The following is a 23,737-nucleotide window of genomic DNA, read 5'->3' as shown; positions in this document are numbered from 1 at the left end:
GCTTCAGGAGAGAGAAGAGGAGGGGGTGGTGGAGTGGAGTGGAGTGGAGTGGACACTGAAAACAGCGTTTAGCTTTACCAACCTTAATTCAGCGCTTGCTTTCAGAATTACAAGCTTATAGCCTGTCGGCATTGTGGTTTATAAATTCAACTTTCAGCCCAGTGGTTTAAGCTAAAGGCTACGGAGCTGACATGCTAGTTAACAGGACTATATAGGTGGCTATACGTGTTATGGCTGTGATACAAACAAACTGCTCACCTGCCACATTCTCCACGATATTAATTAGAAACATGTTTGTACAGGCGATACAGTCCATCGCTTCAGCGTTCAAACACGTACCCTTTTTTTGTCTTTTTCTTTTTAAACTGGTTGTATGTTACACTGTTAGGGGCTAACGTTTCTAAATGTAGGCTACAGCCTACACAAATGGATACATATTTTCAATAAACGTCCGAACAGAATATCTAATGTGCACAAAATAAACTTTCCCAATCGCACATAAAAACTTCCCAGCGTGCAAATCCTTCAAAATGCGAAAAATGTAAGATTACAACAATTGTAGGCTGTTAACTGAAAGATGCAGCAGCAACGCAACGGAACGTCGACACAAACCGCATAAAACATTAAGCTGGGTGGAAAAAGTTACAGCCTATGTCCAAGAACAGAGATTCAGGGGCGCATTAAAAGTTTCCGTACATGTAAGTACGCCGGTTCTGGTCGCGGACAATACAGAGTAAAAAAGGCAGAAAAGCTAATGGCATCAGTGCTGTCCGCGGTGCTGATCCCAGATCGGTGTGGCTAACACAGAGGCTGTGCTGCTCCACGGTCGCTCCACCGCGGATCAATGATTGAACTGAACAAAGGCAGAAGAGAGATCAATTTCTAATAACTATCAATGCAAACACCGCTAGCTTTCGCCTTACAGTCACCCAAAACGAAACAACACGCACAGAGTACAGTAACAAGACATACCGCTGGCAAAATAAGCCGACAAAGGTGAAAATAGCACTAACCTGAAGCCGCCGTAGATCAAATTTCTTCCAATATTGAAACATCGATCCTACATCGGCGGCCATCTTGGGGGATATTGAGGAGATTTTTTTCAGCGGCTGCAATAAATATGTGGGCTGGATTCCCCCTCGTTAAACAACGTTTACGATCACCGGTCCCACTTTAAAAAAAAACAACGAACTGACTTAACACGAGACTCCACCGAAATGTTTGACAAGTCTGCCAACATGTTTTTGTGGAAGTAAGAAGGAGAAAAAGTAGGGTGGACGATATTTTTGGTGAACTGCCCGGGTCTTTGAAAAGTAAAGAGCAAGTGTGTCCGTGCCTCCGTCCCCAACATTTACTGGACAATTGCACTTGATTTTGCTTTGGCAAAGTTATCAATACTGACGTAAAGCCCGGGTTGATCAATACCGTCTGGAAAAGGGGAAGGAGATGATGTGTAGATTAGTGGAGTTCAGGGAATTTAGCCAAGCCTACTCCCCCCCCCCCCCCCTCCGCCCCCCATTTTTTTTTTTTTTTTTTTTTTTTTTTTTTACAGTGTTTATTACAGGAGCATACGGGACAGTAATCTACAATTAGAGACAGTGTTGCTAATATCGACAAATGTAGTCTAACTATTATTAGAATGTCACTTAACGTTAGTCCACATGTCATTTTCTCATTATGCAAATTAGACAACATAGATGAGTATAACTTTCATGTGTTTTTTTTTTTACTAGGCTATATTATGATTTTTGTGCATGAGTTTGCACAGAGGGTCAAAGTCTGTGTGACTGCATTGATTATTTTTGTTTAACTGTGCATTCATATTAACAGGACAGAATAAGAATGGAAACGTATGCATGAAGGCAATATGAGGCCATAAACATTTGCTTTTAGATTGGAACAAAAAAAAAAATGTCTTTAGACTTGTCAGATTTTCTTAGAAGTTAATGGCAGCACCCTTGTAAGCGGACGTAAACTGTCACGTTTTCCTTTGTCTAACTTAATAAAGCATGAGGGTGTTCTTTGTCTAGACCTACTTAGAACAACTCATTCCTCTGGTCAGGGAGCACACTCAGGCTGCTGTGGTGCTCCAACACTGGGGCCAGGTGCTCCCCCTGCTGACACCACAGTGGTATAGAAGCAAGGTTTTGTGGCAGATGAGGATTGTGTGATTTCCTCCATTAATTATACCATTATCACTGTGAAAGTATCCATCAAGACCAGTGGTTGAGTCCACGTTCCACCTCCTGGTCACTGTGCCCCAGCCTCACAGTGTAGGCCTACAGAAGCTTCTAGCCAATATGAAAATCCGTCACAGGTAGAAAATAATATCCTCACAGGGTTTTATTTTTAGCACCACAGGGAACAATGATATATTAGACTGCCATAGACAAACACCTAAGGGGAAAGATGGGGAAAGATTATTAAAAGTTTTTATTTATTTTTTTTATTTGTGGCTCTAGGGTGAGGCTAAAAAATGCAGGATTTAAATATAATAAGGAAGCTATTATATGTATGAGAAAACCAGAATTCACCATTTGGCTATGGAAGATAGACTGTAATTTTTACAATCTTTAAATATGGACAGGAATATTAAGAAATTCCAAATCACTCCTCAGTGTGATGATGTTGAAATCTTGTCATCGCCTTAGTTTTGAGACATCCATCATCCAAAAATTAAGCATTCGATTGATATTTTAGAAGAGGATCTGATCAGTATACAACCCGTTTTGCAAATTGTCTCGTCATGTAGAAGACATAGGACACACTTCGCCAGAGGGGTGAAAGGGCCAGGTTAGCTGGGCCCAGGCCCAGGCTGAAGCTCGGGGCCAGGACCCATCAGGGAGTAAAGAAGGACCTACAGTGCGTAATGTTTTCTCAGCTGAATCTTTGACCTTGTCTCTGTACCCTGCTCAGACTTTAAAAAAAACTCTCTTTTGCCATCAGATCATGCAAAGTGTTGGTAATCACAGACAGGTTCAGATGATGGATAGGAACACTGTGTTCTGGCTCAACAAGAAGGTAGTGCACCCAGGCTCTGTCGAGACCCAGGTGGGGACCTAAACCCACAATCTCCTCCTCCACAGTCTGATGCTTTGTCTGCTGGGCCCCTGAATCCCCATTCCTCATAAAAAATAGCTGAATCTCATGGCCTCAATCAGTTCTGTACTTCTGAATATAATCGTGACCTCACATTCACCGCTGTCATCGACAAAGCACTACGGGCCTCTTCCAGGAACCTTGTCACCCTCTTTAAATGAATACATTATTCTGAAAAGGCTTAATCTAAAAAGTAATGCATGGTTAGTTAAAATGAGGACTGTGCACACAGAAGGGAAATCATCCAAGAGCAGGAGAATCATTGTTTTGATGAGGTCAGTGGATGAGGGATTTCAAATGAATGTAGTTCTTGGAAAGTATGTGCATTAAAATTGCTGACAGTGTATTTAATGAACTGGCATCTTGTAGATAGATAGATAGATAGATAGATAGATAGATAGATAGATAGATAGATAGATAGATAGATAGATAGATAGATAGATAGATAGATAGATAGATAGATAGATAGATATTTATTGATCCCAAAAAAGGGAAATTATAGTGTTACAGCAGCAAAATATCAGTCACACAGCACAGAACATAAATATAAATGAAACACTAGGATACGATATATATGAAATATTAGGATACTATATGCATACTGTACATACAATGTACATGAAATAATAATAGGATAAAATACAAGAACACATTTTTCAAATATATACAAGTTGGGAATACAAAATGTGCAACTGGTTAACTAATGATAGATATGTAGATAAACATATTGGGCAAGTTATATTATATTGTGAGACATCACAATATAATATAAGTCAATGTTGATGAGTCCTTACCGCAGAAGCCAGAGTTCAAGTCCGACTGGTGGCCCTTTGGTGCAGGTCATTCCCGCTCTTTCTCCCCCCTTTTCCTGTCCTGAGCTGTCCTTCAAAAAATGTTATGGTCGTAAAAAGCACCACCTAAACAACATATATGTGCTCATATATAATAATAATAATAATAATACATTTTATTTAAAGACGCCTTTCATGGCACTCAAGGACGCCGCACAGGGAATTCATAAATTAAGAACAGCAAAACAAATACTATACAACAGCAAAACAAATACTATACAACAGAAAAACAAATACTATACAACAGCAAACAAATACTATACAGCAAAACAAAACCAAAACTATACAACAGCAAAACAAATACTATACAACAGAAAAACAAATACTATACAACAGCAAACAAATACTATACAGCAAAACAAAACCAAAACTATACAACAGCAAAACAAATACTATACAACAGAAAAACAAATACTATACAGCAAAACAAATACTATACAACAGAAAAGGCGGAGCAACAGACATTTAGGTGGAATACGCAGTTATAAACAGATGTGTTTTTAGTTGTGATTTGAAATGGGGGAATGAATCAATGTTTCTGAGTTGGGGGGGTAGTGAGTTCCAGAGACGGGGAGCAGAGCGGCTAAATGCTCTGCCCCCCATGGTGGTGAGACGGGCGGGGGGGACAGACAGGTTTATGGAGGAAGAGGATCTGAGGGAGCGGAAGGGAGTGGGACGCTGGAGGAGATCAGACAAATATGGGGGGGCGAGGTTGTGGATGGCCTTGAATGCTAATAGAAGGATTTTGAATTTGATACGGAACTGGACCGGGAGCCAGTGGAGCTGTTGGAGGACAGGAGTGATGTGGTGGATGGAGGGGGTTCGAGTTATGATGCGGGCAGCTGAATTCTGGACCAATTGAAGTTTGTGGAGGGATTTGTGAGCGAGACCGAAGAGGAGAGAGTTGCAAAAATCGAGACGGGAAGTGACGAGACTGTGGACAAGAATTGCAGCAGTGTGGGGGGTAAGGGAGGGGCGGAGGCGATGGATGTTACGTAGGTGGAAGTAGGCAGACCGGGTAATGTTATTGACATGGGGTTGAAAGGATAATGTGCTGTCAAGGATGACACCCAGACTCTTAACCTTGGGGGAGGGTGAGACGGAGCAGTTGTCAATTGTGAGAGAAAAACCGTCTGTTTTGGAAAGAGTGGCTTTGGTGCCAATGAGGAGAACCTCGGTTTTATTACTGTTTAATTTGAGGAAGTTTTGGGTGAGCCAGATTTTTATTTCAGAGATGCAATCCGTAAGGGAGGTGGGCGGGAGAGTGGACGAGGGTTTGGTGGAGAGGTAGAGCTGGGTGTCATCGGCGTAACAGTGGAAGTGAATGTTAAATTTGCGGAAGATATTGCCGAGGGGAAGCAGGTAAATGATGAAGAGTAGGGGCCCCAAAACAGAGCCCTGGGGCACACCTGAAGTGACGGAGGAGGGAATGGATTCACAGGACTTGAGTTGTCTAACGGAGTGTGGGTGATGCCAATGGAAGATAGCCTATTGAGGAGGGTTGTGTGACAGATGGTGTCAAATGCTGCACTCAGGTCGAGGAGGATGAGGATGGTGAGGAGTCCAGAATCAGCTGCCATGAGGAGGTCGTTGGTGATTTTGATGAGTGCTGTTTCAGTGCTATGGAGGGGGCGGAAACCGGACTGGAACTGTTCATACAGGTTATTGTGGGATAGGTGAGAATGGAGTTGAGAGGCAACTGTTTTTTCAAGAATTTTGGAGAGGAAGGGAAGATTGGAAATAGGACGGAAGTTGTTGAAGTTGGATGGGTCGGCACCAGGTTTTTTCAAAATAGGGGTGATGGCAGCAGTTTTGAAGGATGTAGGGACGGTTCCAGTGGTAAGGGAGGAGTGGATGATAGCAGAGATGAGGGGGACAAGGGAGGGAAGACAGGCTTTAACAAGTTGGGTGGGGAGGGGATCAAGTTTACAAGTAGATGGCTTGGAATTCCGGGTGAGTTCTGTGATTTCTGAAATAGTGGGGAGACGGAAGGAGGAGAATGAGTGTGTGGATGAATGAAGGTTATCTGAGATGCTGAGGTGAGGGATTGATCCAAGATGCTGGTGGATGTTCTTGATTTTTTCTATATATGTACACATATACAGAAATGGTCAAAAGTCTGGGGTCACGTACAAATTTCCATTCCTCTCCATCATAGACAGAATACCAGCTGATCTGAGTGGGGGGGCTGATCTTTAATGCTATATCTACATTGCCCATTATCAGCATCCATTCAGCCAATGTTCCATAGGCACATGCTGTTTAGTAATCTGATATCATTTTTTTTTTTTTAAACTAACTGAGAAAACATTAGAGAACCCTTTTGCAATTATACATAAAGTAATCTGAAAACTGCTGCCATGGTTAAAATAACAACAGCTCTCAGCTGGTATTCTGTCTATAATATATGTGTATATATATATATATATATATATATATGTATATATATATATATATATATATACATATATAATCTCCCTCTTATGACTCATATATTGTGAGCTTTTAAGTCCTTCAATGACAGTCATCAGAGGGAGATTTCTTTCTGAAGAATCTGACAACATCTACTATTACAAAGAACTTCACACCCTAAATCTGGCAGACCTGGTGTGATTTTAATACTTTAAATGTGTCTAAATAAAGCCATGATTATTTTGGTTACCATAGCGACTTTTATGTAACCAAACAAGTGGGTTAAAACAAAAGAGAACGATGGCTTGCCAAAGTGGGAAAAGGTCTCTGATTTGACAGGTTCACGTGTGTAACAGCGTGACGTCACGGTTGTTAGCAGGAGCAAGGTTACGACGTGAAACTATAATTACACGCGTTGCAGCAGTCTTTTAATGCACATTTGCTTTATTTGGTAAAGGTTGCATTTACAATGAGAGTCCAGAGCATGTACCTCTCCACAAGGGCCCACCCACTTGTTTGCATCCTCATCACCAGTACAGCTGTTCACAGTGTGTAACACCACTTTCCATCCTCCTACTTGAACCAATCGATACAAGGACTTGCTTGTATTGATGAAAGTATCTATGCATCTGAATGCAGATATATCTATATCTATATATATATATATATATATTATATATATATATATATATATATGCAGAATATCTGAAAACAGATATTTTGCATCAGAAAATGTGATGATGTCTTCTTGCAAAGTAGAAATCTTATCCGCATAAGGAAAACCCTAATTTTGGTTGGCATGGTGTAGTTTAATACAAATGTTGATGGAACAACAAATGAGCAGTGGAAACAACAGTGAGTTACTTCAGTGTTGCCGAGCATCAGATCACCGTGGTAGTTTAGATACTGACTGCCGTGGGTTGCTAGCACTACCCACTGGACAAGCTTGGTAAGTAAATGGTCAAAGAAATAAAAGGAGATTGCGGGGTGGGGATCAGGATCGCCACTCCGCAGAGGTGGAATGTAACTTGGCACATTTACTCAAATGTTGAAGTACTTGTACTTTACTTGAGTCTTTTCTTTCTATGTCACATCTCAGAGGGAAACATTGTACTTTTTACTCCACTACAGTAATCAGACAGCTTTAGTTCCTTTACAAATTAAGCTTTTGCATACAAACACATGAAGTCTATAAAAATACAATGTTTAAACTACTCAACACTATATAGGCCTACAAGTCCAGTTGAAATGATTAAAGCATTAAACACTTACTTGATTGACAACGTGAGGATCTTTCCGCATCAAGTACTTTTATTTTTAATACTTTAAGTACACTTTCCCGATAAAACTTAGATACTTTTACATAAGTAACATTTTCAATGCAGGACTTTTACTTGTAACAGTTTTGGTATTAGTACTTTTACTAAAGGATGTGACTACTTCTTCCACCACTGGTCTTATGGTCAAACTTTATCCATCATCACTGTTTGTCAGTTGTGAACATTTGTCTCTTATTTCCGCTGGTAAGACTATAGCTGTTTGGGGGGGGGGCACAGGTGCAACTAATAACCAGTAAGTCATGCCTCTGAATCATTATGCATAATACTAGGGGCATGTCACTGGAATATCTAATTACAATGTATCTTTAATCAGGGTTATTAATTACACCTGTGCGTTTCATGCCATGACATGTTGAAACGTGCCGTGAAAAAGATTTCAGGATTTTAATTCACAATAAAAAAACGTGAATGAACACTTGAAATTGTCATGGAAAGTAATTGTAAAAACAGTTGATTAAAAATCCTAAATCAAACTAAAAGCAAATAATTACCAAAAAAAGCTCTAAGTGACCTTGTGTAGTTTTCAAGCTGACTCAAAGGGCCAGTTCACCCAAAAAAAACAACAGACAAATTCAAAGATGGCGTGTTTTTGCTGTAATTTGACTTCATTATGAAGTCCATTCTCGGTGTTGGTGCACTGCAGGTTTCTGGTTTCCACATCACACATCCCACTTGTGTCATCGCTGCTGGATCCCGATCGGTTTCCAAACTAGTCGTGATGTCACACTGCTGCTCGTGCGCACACGTGTTAAAATGAGATTTAAGGGGAGCACAGAGAAACTCTCTTTCTTCAGCGGATGAATGTGAAAACAGCGTGTCAAACTCTGCACATACACCGTGTAACAAGAAAGGAAGAAGCCTATAATCAAAACTTTTTTTTTTTGACTAGAGGGTCTTTAAAGTGTTCACTGTGACTGTATAATGTGTATGTATGTGAATGCTGTTGTCCTTCCACTTATAATCCATTAAACTTTCCTTTTATTATCACAAACTTCACCTTATACGCCTTATGTATTATGTGTGAACTTCTACTTGTAATTGCTTTACATCGGCCTATTTGAATTTCTTTTTCACCCTGGTTGTCCTGATTTGTTTATCAAATTGTTTTCCGATTAGGACAGTTTTAGTGTCTTTCTGTGTCCTCATGATGGTGTTGCTTCCTTTTCGGTGTTGTTTTTTTGTATTAATCTTGTTTTTGTCTTTGTGGGTGACTCAATGTTATTGTAAATGAGGGCTGCCTCTCAAGGATCTCTCAAGTATAAATAAAGGTTGAACATGAAACATGTCTGCTAACTGGTTAACCCTTGTGTTGTCTTAGGGTCAAATTTGACCCATTTTCTAAATTTCTATTTTTAGAAATATGGGTTTCTTTTAAACTACCTCATTTTAATTGCAGGAAATAACATAGATGATTCCATACAACGTTCTTTGCAAGTACAACAAAAGATCGGATCTTTACTTTCATTGACTTTTGTTCACTTTTTTAGCATTTGAAAAAGAAATTGAAATGCTTTCAAAACGGTACCCTCCATGAACTTTGTTACATATGCTTCTGTGCTTACCCTTCCTTTAATATTAGTCTAAATAATTCATAATTTCTGCGTTTTTAACTCAAGGTTTTAGATATATTTTCATATGATAAGTGTCTAGCTACAAGTGGTAATACGTTGGTGTTAGGGGTGTTCATACATAGTAGTTTAAACACTTCATACAAGAAGTGTAAAACGGCAAAAAAAAGCGCCAAAAACATTTTTAAAAGGCGTGAAAAGTGTTGAAAAAAGGAACAAAAACATCAGAAAAACTGTTGATTTTCAGTTTTGACCCAAGAGGATGACAAGTGCAAGGTCCAATGGAAGACAGTAAAAGGGTTGAGGACACCGAGCCGTAGGACACCAAGGGCGGCTGTGGCTACCAATCAGAAGGTCGGTGGTTTGATCCCTGTCCCCTGCAGTCTACATGTCAGAGTGCCCTTGGGCAAGAACCCCCAAATTGCTCCCAATGTTGCGCCAGTGAATATTTATCTGATGAGCAGGTGGCCCGTTGTGTGGCAAACCTCAGCCACCAGTGTATGTATGAATGTGTGTGTCTGTGTGAATTGTGCCTGTACTGTTTAAAGTGCTTTGAGTTGTCACTAAGACTAGAAAAGCGCTACATAAATACAGTCCATTTACAAAGAGTTAAACAGAGTCTAAACTAGCTCCATTTCATAACTGTCCAACATCGTTGCAAGAGACCAACAACATTCTTAATGAAACACATCATACAAACCCTGTTCCCTACTAATGTTTTCCAAAGTGTGACAGGCTGTTTAGGATCAAGTCTTATTGGGGATCAGGACGCTTCAGCTAACAGTTCCGTTTATTGTGCTACCCAGAAACGGCTTCCATTATAACATCACTTTGGTCCCTGTGGAGCACTAACAGGACAGCTGGGTGATTGATCCCATCAAGTGCAACTGTCAGTCACCAACAACAGTCCTTCCTGAGCCAAAGCTATGTCCTATTGTTATTCTTGGGTATCAGCAATGGGGTATGTGTGTTTGGCTATCATCCCTAAATCTCATGAACTCTAACAATGGTTGGACAATGTGAGTGAGGGGAGTGGTGGCGGAGGGGGAATTGTCTTCCTTACCTGACCCTCTGACTAAAGAAGGAAAGGAGTATTTATAGACTATAGGCATGCCCCATTATGTGGGGAGAGGGGACAGTATATCTACCCCTTTGTGTTCAGCTTCATCACAAAGCACCCGGGATTCTGTTTGGTCCTTATCAGCAATACCACCGAAACATGGTGAGTGGATACAGATTTCATTTGTTTAAAGTACTATTACTGTTAAGGGGACGTTCTGTTTCTGCTGAATGTGTTTAAAAAGTATATTGTATGACATATTTACATGATAGACTGTCATGGCATGTTTTGATGAATTGTACGTCTTGCTCTTCTCACACCAATGATAATGAACCAATTTACCCCATGTCAATATGCATATGGACACTGAATTCAGATCAACAACAAAAAGATCATCGCTCCAGTTGTCCCATTGATGATGTTTGATTTGTCTGCTCGCAATGCTGAAACAAAAAAAGAAAAGAAATGTATGAATAGGTAATTGTAGCATGGAGAGGAGAAAAGAGGAGAGAAAACAGGAGATAAGGGAAACAAGGGAGGTAATAGAAGAAGAGGAGAGAACATCAAAGAAGAGGGGAGGAAAGTTAAGGAGAGGAAATAAGGAGAGGAGAGAAAAGAGAAGACCCCTTGTTCCCTCTTATTTCCGCTAACGATCTCTGTCAGAGGGGAGGAGACAAGAGTGAGTTGAGAAAAGGAAATGATAGGAAATACGGAGAGGAGAAGAAAAAAAGGAGAGAAGAGTAGAGGAAACAGGAGAGGAAAAAAAGAAGAAAGAAAAGGAGGAGAGATGAGCAACAAGTACAGGCTACAAACAGGTCAACAATAATTAAATGTAAATGTGCTGTATTTATATAATGCTTTTACAGTCTTAACAACTGCTCAAAGCGCTTTCACATCTACAGGAAACATTCATCATTCACACACATTCACACTGCGATGCGCAGCACCGGGGGCAACTCGGGGTTCAGTGTCTTGCCCAAGGACACTTCGACAATGAGTGCAGGGGCGGGGATCGAACCACCAACCTTCCGATTGGCAGGCAACCGCTCTACCACTGAGCCACAGCCGCCCATAAATGTATCTTGGAGGTTTCTGCTGGCCCTTTCAGGTTGATCTGCCCTGGGCAGCATCAAGAAACCAATTCTGCCTCGCATCCCGTGATTGCAGGAATCCTCTTAAAAACAAAAATAAAGAAATAAATTGAGCTGAGCGCCAGAGGTCCCGTCCCTGAGATATACAAGTGCTCCAGAGCTAATCCACAACGAGGGTTAGACAGCAGCTGTCGAGAGGCCCGTGAATCCGAGCAATATCATGTCGTAGCGCTGCATCCCCCTTACGCTGTTTTTCCCCGTTCCTTGGCAGTCATGTAAATAGCTCGACATAATCCTAGCCTCCCAGGGATTTCTGATCAAACAGGGCTCAGTGTACCATCCTGTCATCACCCAGCCAGGCCCTATAGAATAATCCCCCGTGTGATCCTGGGACTGTGGGAGAGCGGGCAGCGGACCACACCCTCCCCAGGCTTAGTCTGCATTCTCACAAAATTGGAGGCTTGAGTAAATATTTCCATAACAAACTGACAGTGTTTGTAATCCCTCCTAATGAAATGCGTGCCCCGGTATAAACCTTGCCTGTTGTGCAATTAGTGCCCCCCCACACACACACACACTGTAAGTTTGCTCATCACTGGCTCGTTATCATAAGAGCATGTGTCACAGTAAAACCGATAATGAAGTGGAGCTGGAGCAGAGAGCCAGGTGATGACCGTGCTATTATTATTGAATCTAATCAAGAGTGTGATTGTCCAAACTCCGCAGTCACCCAAGAAGGCGAAGAAGAGATCCAACGGAGCCGGCTCCAATGTGTTCTCCATGTTTGAACAGGCCCAGATCCAGGAGTTCAAAGAAGTCAGTGCTCTGCCAAATGTTTTCTATCCCATAGAATTTGAGCAGTTTACTCTGTGGTGGATGCTTACTGTGCATACAGGAGACACGGCATGTAACAATAAAACTTCTGCAGGCTTTTACTATCATGGATCAAAACAGAGACGGTTTCATTGACAAGAATGACCTGAGAGACACTTTTGCAGCTTTAGGTAGGACTGCTCGTGTGTCTGTTTACTGTTTGTATGTGTCTCTTATGAGTTGTAAGGTTCCGCATTGTCACATTTCATTTGAGTGGACCCAGTTGTAAACCTTGTTAGAGCTGGAGCAATTGGGCGAGAAAAATATTTTCATTTGATCTTGTAAGTACTTTTTTTTTCAAACAAAAATGCAAAACATTCTCTGGTTCCAGCTTCTGAGCATTTCCTGTTTTCTTTGTCTTGTGTAAAGTAAACTGGCTGTCACATTAGGATTCTGGGATATTAGGATGCATTATTTCGCTTTACTTGTAACATTTTATTGACCAAACGATTCATCTATCAATCGAGAAAACGATAGTCAGATTGACCAATTGTGGAAATAATCGTTAGTTGCCGCTCTAAACCTTTGACCCCCCCCTCCCTCTCTAGGCCGTTTAAATGTCAAGCAAGAAGAGATTGATGAGATGCTGACGGAGGCCCCAGGACCGGTTAATTTCACTGTCTTTCTCACCATGTTCGGAGAGAAACTAAAAGGTGAGGGCCCGTGTTCTGGATGTTATTTCAGGACTATGGCAATCCTCTGGGAAAAAAAAAGATGTTTCCTTTGTTTACGTTTTACATCAACTCCGAGCTGCCACCGTTCCCCTCCAGGTGCTGACCCGGAGGAGACCATCCTCAACGCTTTTAAAGTCTTTGATCCTGATGGGAAGGGAACGTTAAAGAAAGACTTGTGAGTACCAGTCTATAGTGCTCTGTTGTGGGATGAGGTGAGCGCCCAGTAGGGCTGGATACCGGATTCAATACTTTTAAGTAGTGCTGTCAGTTAAACGCGTTATTAACGGCGTTAACGCAAACCCATTTTAACGGCGTCATATTTTTTTATCAAGATTAACATTCTTTTTGGCCTCTGTCCTTTTTTTCACATGCTGTTGCAACAACTAGCGACGTTAGAAAAACTACAACACCACACCAGATCTAGCTAGACCGGAAACAGAAAAACAGGCACGCCACACACACTTGTTTGGGCTTGCGAGGCGACCAAAGAGTAGTAACGTTACGTTTTGAGTGGATGGCGAGCGTGAGACGCCAAAATGGACGCCAATAAGATTCTGAATGGAAATTTCACTTATTAAAAGTTGCCAAATGGTTCCATTGACAAGACCAAAGTGATCCGTGTGTTTGGTTGTTGAGAACTGAGCTATCATCACAGCACGTCCAGTCTGAAATACCACTTGATGGCCAAGCACACAGCTAATGTCAATTCTCCTCCCCTCCCCCCCTCCCCCCCTCAAAATCATTTGCTCCAAGAGAGAATGGTATGTGTGAAATTAAACACTACAGTAGGCTACATGCTAGTGTTGATTTCAATAAAAAATACATTTGCACAAAGCAAGCCACTCCACTTTTCCATAAAATAATGGGACAAAAAGAAATAGAGGGACATTTAGAATAAATAAAAATGTGCGATTATTTGCAATTAATTGCGAGTTAACTTTGATCTTAATGTGATTAATCGCTATTGAATACTACTTTAAAAGCACTACTTTTAAGGCATCGACTGAATTGCCTCTATCGCATAAAAAAGCCTCTTCATTCAATATAAATTTCAATCCCTAAGGAGTAAATCTCAACAGCATGCTTCTACCAAGATCTGGTAATGCTGCTGCTTGGCTATTTAACGTCACACGTCTTAATGACACGCAGGAAAAACCCTATGTTACGTGCAGAGAAAGCCAAGGGCTGACGTAGTAGGAGCTGAAAAACAAATAAAAAGATTTGCACCATTTAATAAAAAATGGGTATTGAAAAAAGTTTAGTTTAGGAACTGTTGTCAAAGTCACGGTGTATTGGTATTGAAAGGTTTTGAGCGATACCCAGCCCTGGTGCCCGGTGTGCTCATCATCGCTGCTTGTCTTTACAGTGTGACAGAGATGTTGACCACCCAGGCGGACAGGTTCAGCCCGGAAGAGGTTAGAGCTCCACCTCGGACATCGATAAGTTTAATTTAAGACATTATTCACTCCAAAAATGTACCTTTTGACTGTACTTTATACCTATAGATGGAACAGATGTTTGCCGCCTTCCCACCGGATGTAGCAGGAAACCTAGACTACAACAATCTGGTCCACATCATCACACACGGCGAAGAGAAGGACCAAGAATAGATTGCACTCTGGACAATTAAACCAAAAGGTCACATTTGTGCCAAATATATCACACACACTGCAGCGGGAATATTTTATATGTCACGTTCATTCAAAAAAAATACATTATTTTTGCATGAATGCATCAATTACGTACTCATTTTAGTGGGAGACTACCACACTGTGTACATGTGATCTTTTGATATGTACTGTATGAAATAAAAATCTATGAGATCACAGCAAAGGAAGTGTTCAGTAATATGTTCTGACGCTACATTCTATGAGATGTTTTTGCTGAACGAATAAGGGAAGGGAGGGTTTGCATCACTGGCGGTAACACGGAAGAAGATATTTGCAAAGATCCACTCACACATTGGCATAATCACAACGTTTTGATGATGTGGGAGATTTCCTGGGGTCAGGAGGTTAAACACGCAGGCTAATGAGGATGTTAGCTAATCCCAATGTGAGGATCAACAATTGCTCTTTTCCATTTGGCTCCAGGAATATAGATTTGAGAGCGGCTTTGCTTCCCAAAGCTAAAAAAAAAAACGCCGTTTCAGTATTGATATTCAATTAGAATTATTAGAATAAGCTTGATATAGACTTTAAGTTTCAGTCCTGAGTGTGCAGCAATAAAAAAAAAATAGGCTACCGGTATATTAAATGAAATATAAAAAATATTTGTATATGTGTCTGAGCAGTTTCTCTCATTGAACACTTAGGCAGGGCACAGATAGCCTACCGTGTCTATTTAGGGAGGGAAAAAAGTCTTTTCTCTTTAACTTTAACCTCGGAAGATTAAAAAACATATGTATTAATAAATTGTATTTTTAATTTTTTTGCAATTGAATCCACATCCATCAGCTCCTTTTTTGATGAAAATAGTATGTGCTGTTTACTTTCTGTTATTGGTCAACTTAATCTGTAACCAAAGTTAACAGTGCAACTTAAGTTAATTTTTTATGAAATTGAAAACGTGTTGCATGTAATAAAGGAAATTTTTTGTTTGTTTGCCAGATTCCATACGTGCTTGGCTAAGCTACATGACATAACAATTTCTACATGACATAAAAGTACTGTGTAAGCAGCATAACGTGAGCAGGAAGTGTATGAATTTGTTCCCTGTTTTTATAGGCTATAATATCACTGCCAATAAATACTTGAGAGCTCTACTTCTGCCTTTAGAATGGCTTGTTGTGGACACAATCTTGTGTTTTCCGTTATCTGACTTTCAGCTAACTAAAATGTGAAAATGCTTAAGAGATCAGGTTGTTGTTGTTTTTCAACAAAATCGGTATAGACCTAGACTTAGACTTCTCTTTATTGATCCTTTGGGATGACTCCCGCAGGAAATTGAAAGTTCCAGCAGCAGTTTTAGCAAGACAAAAATAAATAAAAAATAGATAAAAAGACAGTATAAAGACAACAAAATACCAATAAAAATAATAACAACAATAAGAACATTCGTCAAATTAACAAAGAAAAGACCATAAATTATTATTAAAGTGTCAGTGTTTAGTCCAGTGTTGAAGAAATTATTATAAAGTGACCAGGTGTGAATTTAAGTCCATGTGTGTATGTATGTATGTGTGTATGTACGTATGTATGTATGTGTGTATGTATGTGTGTATGTATGTGTGTATGTGTACTGTATGTATGTATGTATGTATGTATGTATGTATGTATGTATGTATGTGTATGTATGTATGTATGTATGTATGTATGTGTGTATGTATGTATATATGTATGTGTGTATGTGTACTGTATGTATGTGTGTATGTGTGTATGTATGTATGTATGGTATGTTATGTTTTGTATGTGTGTACTGTATGTATGTATGTATGTATGTATGTATGTGTGTATGTATGTAGTGTGTGTATGTGTGTATGTATGTATGTTGTATGTATGTGTGTATGTATGTATGTATGTATGTATGTATGTATGTATGTATGTATGTATGTATGTATGTATGTGTGTATGTATGTGTATGTAGTATGTGTGATGTGTATGTATGTGGATGTATGTATGTATGTATGTTGTATGTTATGTGTACTGTATGTATGTATGTATGTATGTATGTTGTGTATGGTCCTCTCTGTCCTATTTCCTCTCTCCCCCCCCCCCTAGTGAGGAGTTGTATAGTCTGATGGCATGAGGACAAAGGAGTCCTTGAGTCTGTTGGTCCGGCACTTGGGAAGGAGCAGCCTTCCACTGAACCGGCTCCTCTGGTGCTGATACGGTGTGCAGTGGGTGGCTGGCATGTCAGTAATGTCCAGCAGTTTGTCCAATGTCCTCCTCTCTGCCACCGTCACCAGTGAGTCCAGCTGAGTCCAGTGAGTATGTGCATGCTGCTGAAATTAATATACCAATAATTATTGTCAATTACCCCCATGTACCCAATCTCGCTGGATAAACTACCAGGAAAATTTGAAGCTATTTCAAACCAGTGCTATGTTTTTGACTAACACATCTAGGCTTATCATTGTTAGGGAATTGCCAATGATTAACCCTCCTGTTGTCTCCAAGGCCAATTTTACCCCTTTTCCAAAAAGTTTCTATATCAGAAATTTGGGTTTTGGGTAAATTTCAAAAGGCTCAGAAAAAGTCAACAAATGTTGAAAAAGTCCCAAAGTCATTGGAGTAAAGACACAAAAGGGTCGAAAAAGATGACAATAAGGTTGATAAAAGGGTTTCATTTTAAATTTTGACTCAAAAAAACAAGTTTCCAGGTTGGCGGGAAGACAACAGGAAAGTTAAGCTACTGTATAATTTTATATTTATGTACATGATTATATTTTGGGGCATTTTTAGGCCTTTATTTTCACAGGACAGATGAAGACATGAAAGGGGGAATAACATGCAGCAAAGGGCCACAGGTCAGAGTTGAACCCGCTACACTGTGGAGTAAACCCTCTATATATATGTGAGGCCGCTCTACCAACTGAGCTATTCTGGCCACTAAGCTCTCTCTTTTAACCAAACCAAAATTTTATAATCATATGATTTGCATTGTAATTTGACATACTGCAAATAAAATACTGCTCACTTGAACAGCAATCATCTAACCTTAACTAAACCTACATTGACTTCAAATGCTTGACAATGCATTTGAACGAATGACTGCACCTAACATGTAGTAAAAGTGAAAAGCTTGTTTTTCTCCAATAGGCTAACTATACATATTAATATTCTATTAATGTAATTAGGGTGCTTTCAAATAGTGCTGTCCTTGTATGAGCAGTCTTAATCAGGGCCATGGCTTAATTACTGTATAAATACCAGAGCAAATCCTTGATTACAAAATCTTTGATTTATAATTCATGAGAGGGAATTTCTGTCTTCACAATGGTTCATGAAGACTGAATTATCAAGTTGACGTGTTACTATTTTTCTTGTATTTTTTTACACTCTCAAATTCAGCTTTATCTAAATGGGTTAAAGAGTTGTTCTCCACCCAGGACAGTAGGGGGCAGCAGCAGAGCAGCTACCGGCAGCCTCCTTGAAGCAGCTGGCTAGCTGTACAAGGTGCGGCAGAGAAAAACAGAGAAGGGTCACCATCGCTAGCTAACAGCTAGCAGCTAGCTAGTGCGTTTGACTTTTTATTTTTTTAGTCCCTGTTTCTTAGCAAAAGCCAACATTTGATGTAGACATTTTCTAAACTGCAATGTATAAGTCGCTTATTAGACTGTCTGAAGTGTCAACGAACAGCTGAACAGAAGCAGGGTTACACCATCAACATATTTACCGTCAGCCCGGAAAATTAACGAAGCTAGCTAACGTCAGGGAGCTAATGCCAGGTTAGCTTAGCGGGCTAGCTTTCACAAGTGGGTTAACGCTCAGACCTTAGATTTCACTGAATCGATTTTATTAACGCCAACGCTGCAATGGCTGACGTTGACAAGCTCAACATAGACAGTATCATCCAGCGTCTTTTAGAAGGTAAGGAAATGTTGAAGTGCTAGCTACGTATAGCTAGCTAAATCATTACTTGTGATCTGCATGTTGATATGAGCACCGCTAGACTAGTTAGCTAGATACCGTTAACGTCCCGCGTCTGACTGTAGCGTATTTTTTCAACATCTTGTAAAATAACTAGCTAACGTTAGTTCGTCAATTTTAATGGTCACCTTTTTTCACCTAATGTTTTTCTGGGGTGAGAATGCTAGTGTACCTGAATGGCACGGTCCCGGTACTTGGTCCACTACACATTGTAATTCTCTCGAACACAAATAAATTGCGCATTTCGGCGCGATATGTAACGTTATATTAATCTTTTGTCCCACACAGCCTCAGCATAGAGATAGCTACCGTACCAGGCATTGTCAACTGTGCTGGAACTGTTCCAACTGTTGTTTAGCTCTGTTTATGTTTTTTTGTTGTCAGTCAGAGGGGCAAAGCCTGGCAAGAATGTCCAGCTGCAGGAGAATGAGATTCGTGGATTATGCCTGAAGTCCAGGGAGATCTTTCTCAGTCAACCCATTCTTCTGGAACTGGAGGCCCCTCTCAAGATTTGTGGTAAGTAAGATTTGAATGTGTATACATCCGAAAATAAACTATATGTGTATGGTGTTATAAAAATGCAAAAGAAAAATTGTTTATTTTTTCAACAAGGGGGACAATGCCACATTACAATACATTTGCATGCAATTCATTATGGTGCATTAATTTACGTTTTGTCCTGCAGGTGATATCCACGGACAATACTATGACCTGCTGAGGCTGTTTGAGTATGGGGGCTTCCCTCCAGAAAGCAACTATCTGTTTCTGGGTGACTATGTGGACAGGGGGAAGCAGTCTTTGGAAACCATCTGCCTTCTGCTGGCCTACAAAATCAAATACCCAGAGAACTTCTTCCTGCTGAGGGGAAACCATGAGTGTGCTTCAATCAACAGAATATATGGTTTCTATGATGAGTGTGAGTATTGTGCTTCTGTGGCCAGTCAAATTATTCTTTAAGTGTCCTTGGGTTTCTTGAAAGGTGCTATATAAATAAGTTACTATTTGTACAAGCATTTTGTTTCAGTTCTATTGCACATTATAGTAGTGATGGTTTGAGTTTAATTCTGTGATTTGTTCCTTATATTCCATACTGTGTGGCTGAATTTCACTTTGTCACATAAAAATGTTGGCTTTTTTTAGGGCTGCATAATTGCAATTTTATCGAAATTGAGACTTAGTGGAGCCCAATATTTGTTAAAGCCAACACATGTGTGTCAAACCATTCTGAAGTAAGTGTTGTGGTGCTGAAGAGACGTCCTACACATAGAATCCTACAGATTAAAGGAAATATAAATTGTCTTTTGGTACGGATCCTTACGGTGACCGACGGGGGCAAACGCACTGCATCATAAATAAGAAAACACCTTCATTCATTTGACAACACATGCGCAGCATTCAGCAAACACGTACAAGTACACACCACAACCAAATACACAAACTCGCTGCAAATACAGAAGCAATTAAAAAGAAAAGCACCCATCCCAGAAAACAAATGCAACAAAAAAAAGCTGCATCCAGATCACACGACGGAAGTTCTCCAGGCCTCTAGGGGGAGCGCTAAGTCAACAGTTTGATTTTAGGCCCCACAAAGAGAGAGCCGCGGCACATTAAAGCTCAGAAAGCTGTGCGCCGTTGTGAAACTTTGAGATCATAGACTGTAAATTTTAAGTCTATGTTTTGAGATATGTTTTCTCTTGTTTGGTAGGTGTGTCTCCAGTTTATTTGCTCAGGTCACAGGTGATACTCAATCAGCAGAGACATCTCTGTTAACTCCTGGTAATAAAAAGGCAGATCTCTCTATCTCACTCTCTCTCTCTCTTTGTAGGGTTGAAAATCAAGCTGTTCCACTTATCACTCCCCCTAGAGGCCTGAAGAACTTCTGTTGTGTAATCTGGATGGGGGGGGGGGGTGTTGCGTTTGTTTTCGGGGATTGTGCGTTTTTCTTAAATCATTTCTGTATTTTCAGCACGTTTGTGTATTTGATTCTGTTGTGTGGATTTGCAGTGGGTGAAAAAAGCTAAATGCTGCGCATGTGTTGTCAACTTTATGAATGTGTTTTCTTAATTTGCTTGTGTTTTGTCCATTTGCGTGTGTTTCATTAAGTTGCAGTGCTATTGCCCCTGTCGGCCACCGTGGAATATTTTTCAATGGAAATGAGAATAATCATACAAAATGATCATTCCCTCCAAAATCGTGAATCATATCTCAATTACAATACCAGTCCAAAGAAGTATCACAATTTGATATTTTCCTGATATTGTGCAGCCCTACTTCTGTAGTTTTCACACCGTCTATATGGACAATGTCTTTGATGGAGCTTGGCGCATGTGCAGTAGTAGAAGGGCCCTTATTGCTAAAAAATAATTGAAATATGTAATTTTTTCCCCCTGAAATGTTTAGGTAAAAGAAGGTACAACATCAAGCTCTGGAAGACCTTCACAGATTGTTTTAACTGCCTCCCCATTGCCGCCATTGTTGATGAGAAGATCTTTTGCTGCCACGGAGGTGTGTTTTGTTTTTTTTGTACTTTTTGATGTCAGCCACTCCCATTTGTCCTTAAGTAATGCAGTCTTTGCAGTTTGTGACGCAGGTCTTACCCGTGTGTAATAGGTATCGGCCTCAGTATCAGTGTGTTTATTTGTACTTTTACCTCTGTTCCGTTTCAGGACTCTCGCCTGACCTTCAGTCCATGGAGCAGATCAGACGCATCATGCGCCCCACTGATGTGCCCGACCAAGGTCTGCTGTGCGATTTGCTCTGGTCTGATCCTGACAAGGATGTTTTGGGCTGGGGGGAGAACGACAGGGGTGTATCATTTACCTTTGGCTCAGAGGTGGTGGCCAAGTTCCTGCACAAGCATGACCTGGATCTGATCTGTCGTGCCCATCAGGTAATCACTATGCCCTCTGTCATTAGAACAGAACATACTTTTTTTTTTGTGTGCAAACAGGCACAAATGTGTCTTTGGTTTGCATTTGCAAAGAGTACTGTTAAAAAGGGCTCATTCAAAGTTTTAAAGACATATCACTCCAAGGCAGGACACATTAAGACTCAGTTACATAAAAAGTCAATATGCATGGCCAAGTTGCCTCAGTTGGTAGAGCAGACGCACATATACAAAGAGATTTATGCCTCGACCCAGAGGTCCAGGGGTCAAGTCCGATCTGTGACTATTCCCTGCATGTCTCTCTCTTCCCCCCCCCCCCCCGAACCTCCCCACGCCCATAAGGCAGAACACCCCCAAAATTAACTTTATAAAACAACAAATGTACAATAGAAGCTACATCAAAAAGAGCACCAGGTACTTGATGGTGAGGACTGAATCAATGTTAAATAAATAGATATAAATATTATAAACAGAAATGTGACACGGCTGTAGATATTTTTAAATGCTGAATGCACTTGACACAAGGACTGCAGTACAACACATACTTGGCAGAGAACTGGCACAATACCGCACTTTATGTGCTGGACAGTTGTTCTCAACCTTTTTTGGGTTGTGACCCCTTGAAGATAAAGACCCCTGGTTGCCCCCCCCCCCCCCCCCCCCCCCCCGTTTTATTTGAAAACAATTAAAAGACTTGAAGAAGTAGGGCCAAAGGAATGTCTGAAAAATATATTGCACAGGACTATATCATACACTCTTCATAACAAAACATTGATTCCGGAGTGGTTTTCTTAGTATGTAAACCTGTATTTTCTTCTTTCATCATCTCACTTGCAGGTTGTTGAGGATGGCTATGAATTCTTCGCAAAGAGGCAGCTTGTCACTTTGTTCTCAGCGCCTAACTATTGTGGAGAGTTTGACAATGCTGGTGCCATGATGAGTGTGGATGAGACCCTCATGTGCTCTTTTCAGGTAAGGTGCAAAGGCAAATATGCCTATTTGTAAATCATATTTTCCTAAAATACTCGCATTAGCTCATAAAATAAAATGTACTGACATTTTGTCTCCTAATCCTGCACATTGGTATCATTTCTTTTACCAAATCTATATAGACAATTAGCCTTATTTCCACTTTTTTAAGATCAAGCGCTTGCACATTAAACACTAAGTACTACTAACAACCAGTTAATTAGTAGGTAGTTCATTGTTGTCCAATTGCAACGTATATGGTACATTAGCACAGTAAGTGTAAATTACATTTTTTCTAAAATTACTTGATGTACAAGTGTATGCATTAAGTCTTTATTAGGCGTGTTTGACAGCAACCCGTATTCCTTTTGCAGATTTTGAAACCAGCTGAGAAGAAGAAGCCCAACGGCAGCCGTCCTGTGACTCCCCCCCGCAACATGGTCACCAAGCAAGCCAAGAAATGAGTGGGGGTGACAAATTGCTGGAGTCTCATTCCTCTGTTTTGCTTTCATTTTCTGCATTTGAAGAATTGGTTCTCCTTCGTGTTGCCAATACTGAAAAGATGTTCACTCCTACCCGATGAAAGCAAACTATTTTGTTGTTTTGTTCACAGGGGTAAATTGATATGTCACCATGAAAACCTCAGGTGTTTTGCACTCCATTTTGCAGCTAGTCTTTGCCACATATGACTGTTCAATCAGGAAAAATTCAATAATACGGCTACTTATGCACAGGAATGCCTTGTTTGAAGCTGTGCACAATTTTACCAATTCCTTTCATGTCTTATTCATTTGTCTTTTTCTCACGGTAATGTCGGTATTAATGGCTATGAAAACCAATGGGGAAAAGTCACAAAAAACCTGTTTACTTATATACAATTTTATTTACAGTTTATTTACTGTTGGTGTCATAGGATATTGACTTGCACTGCATCATTAAATTTTTAAACAAGTCTTGTGCTAAACTAAATGAATAAATAAGCACTCTTGTAATGTCTAAATCTTTCTAATAAACTTTGAGTGTATTTTAGGGCGATATCTGTATCTGAATGTCATTTGTTCAAACTTGAGCTTCTAAAAATCACAATACAAACTGAAATGCAATTGTAAATTGCTTTTGGATGTTACTTAAGAAGGGCTCCCATCAGCAACACCCACAAGGGGGAGACAGAATATAGTGCAAAATCCAATTCAGCAAGTGAGGTGTGAAATATTGCATAAAGGCAAAGTCTGTATGAAAACAAACGTAATATTTAAAAAAAAAATACATAGCCATTTTAACTTAATTTGTCCACTTATATTTGTATTACGTAAGATAAAGCT

At 40.1% G+C, this 23,737-nt stretch overlaps 2 protein-coding genes across 2 annotated transcripts; both read left to right on the top strand.

The window, feature by feature from the left end:
- Positions 1-10,375: 10,375 nt before the first annotated feature.
- LOC116689310 (myosin regulatory light chain 2, ventricular/cardiac muscle isoform) lies at positions 10,376-14,797 on the top strand. Its single transcript, XM_032515808.1, has 7 exons — positions 10,376-10,492; positions 12,148-12,237; positions 12,350-12,425; positions 12,843-12,947; positions 13,065-13,143; positions 14,335-14,383; positions 14,474-14,797. The coding sequence occupies exons 1-7, from the start codon at positions 10,391-10,393 to the stop codon at positions 14,576-14,578; spliced, it is 606 nt and encodes a 201-aa protein (XP_032371699.1). The 5' UTR covers positions 10,376-10,390; the 3' UTR covers positions 14,579-14,797.
- Positions 14,798-18,059: 3,262 nt separating this feature from the next.
- LOC116689305 (serine/threonine-protein phosphatase PP1-gamma catalytic subunit A) lies at positions 18,060-23,450 on the top strand. Its single transcript, XM_032515805.1, has 7 exons — positions 18,060-18,499; positions 18,944-19,075; positions 19,245-19,475; positions 20,960-21,064; positions 21,226-21,449; positions 22,284-22,418; positions 22,790-23,450. The coding sequence occupies exons 1-7, from the start codon at positions 18,445-18,447 to the stop codon at positions 22,877-22,879; spliced, it is 972 nt and encodes a 323-aa protein (XP_032371696.1). The 5' UTR covers positions 18,060-18,444; the 3' UTR covers positions 22,880-23,450.
- Positions 23,451-23,737: the final 287 nt, after the last annotated feature.

The sequence above is a fragment of the Etheostoma spectabile genome, chromosome 5 (genome assembly GCF_008692095.1).
Source record: "Etheostoma spectabile isolate EspeVRDwgs_2016 chromosome 5, UIUC_Espe_1.0, whole genome shotgun sequence".
NCBI classification, from domain to species: Eukaryota; Metazoa; Chordata; class Actinopteri; order Perciformes; family Percidae; genus Etheostoma; species Etheostoma spectabile.
This window is presented reverse-complemented; position numbering and strand designations above follow the sequence as displayed.

Excerpts from the sequence above, each read along its gene's own strand:
- LOC116689310 (XM_032515808.1), top strand. The coding sequence starts at position 10,391 with ATGTGGGGAGAGGGGACAGTATATCTACCCCTTTGTGTTCAGCTTCAT. Across the intron at positions 12,238-12,349 it reads AGATCCAGGAGTTCAAAGAA|GCTTTTACTATCATGGATCA; the intron begins GTCAGTGCTCTG and ends AAACTTCTGCAG. Across the intron at positions 12,948-13,064 it reads GTTCGGAGAGAAACTAAAAG|GTGCTGACCCGGAGGAGACC; the intron begins GTGAGGGCCCGT and ends GTTCCCCTCCAG.
- LOC116689305 (XM_032515805.1), top strand. The coding sequence starts at position 18,445 with ATGGCTGACGTTGACAAGCTCAACATAGACAGTATCATCCAGCGTCTT. Across the intron at positions 21,065-21,225 it reads GATCTTTTGCTGCCACGGAG|GACTCTCGCCTGACCTTCAG; the intron begins GTGTGTTTTGTT and ends GTTCCGTTTCAG. Across the intron at positions 22,419-22,789 it reads CCCTCATGTGCTCTTTTCAG|ATTTTGAAACCAGCTGAGAA; the intron begins GTAAGGTGCAAA and ends TTCCTTTTGCAG.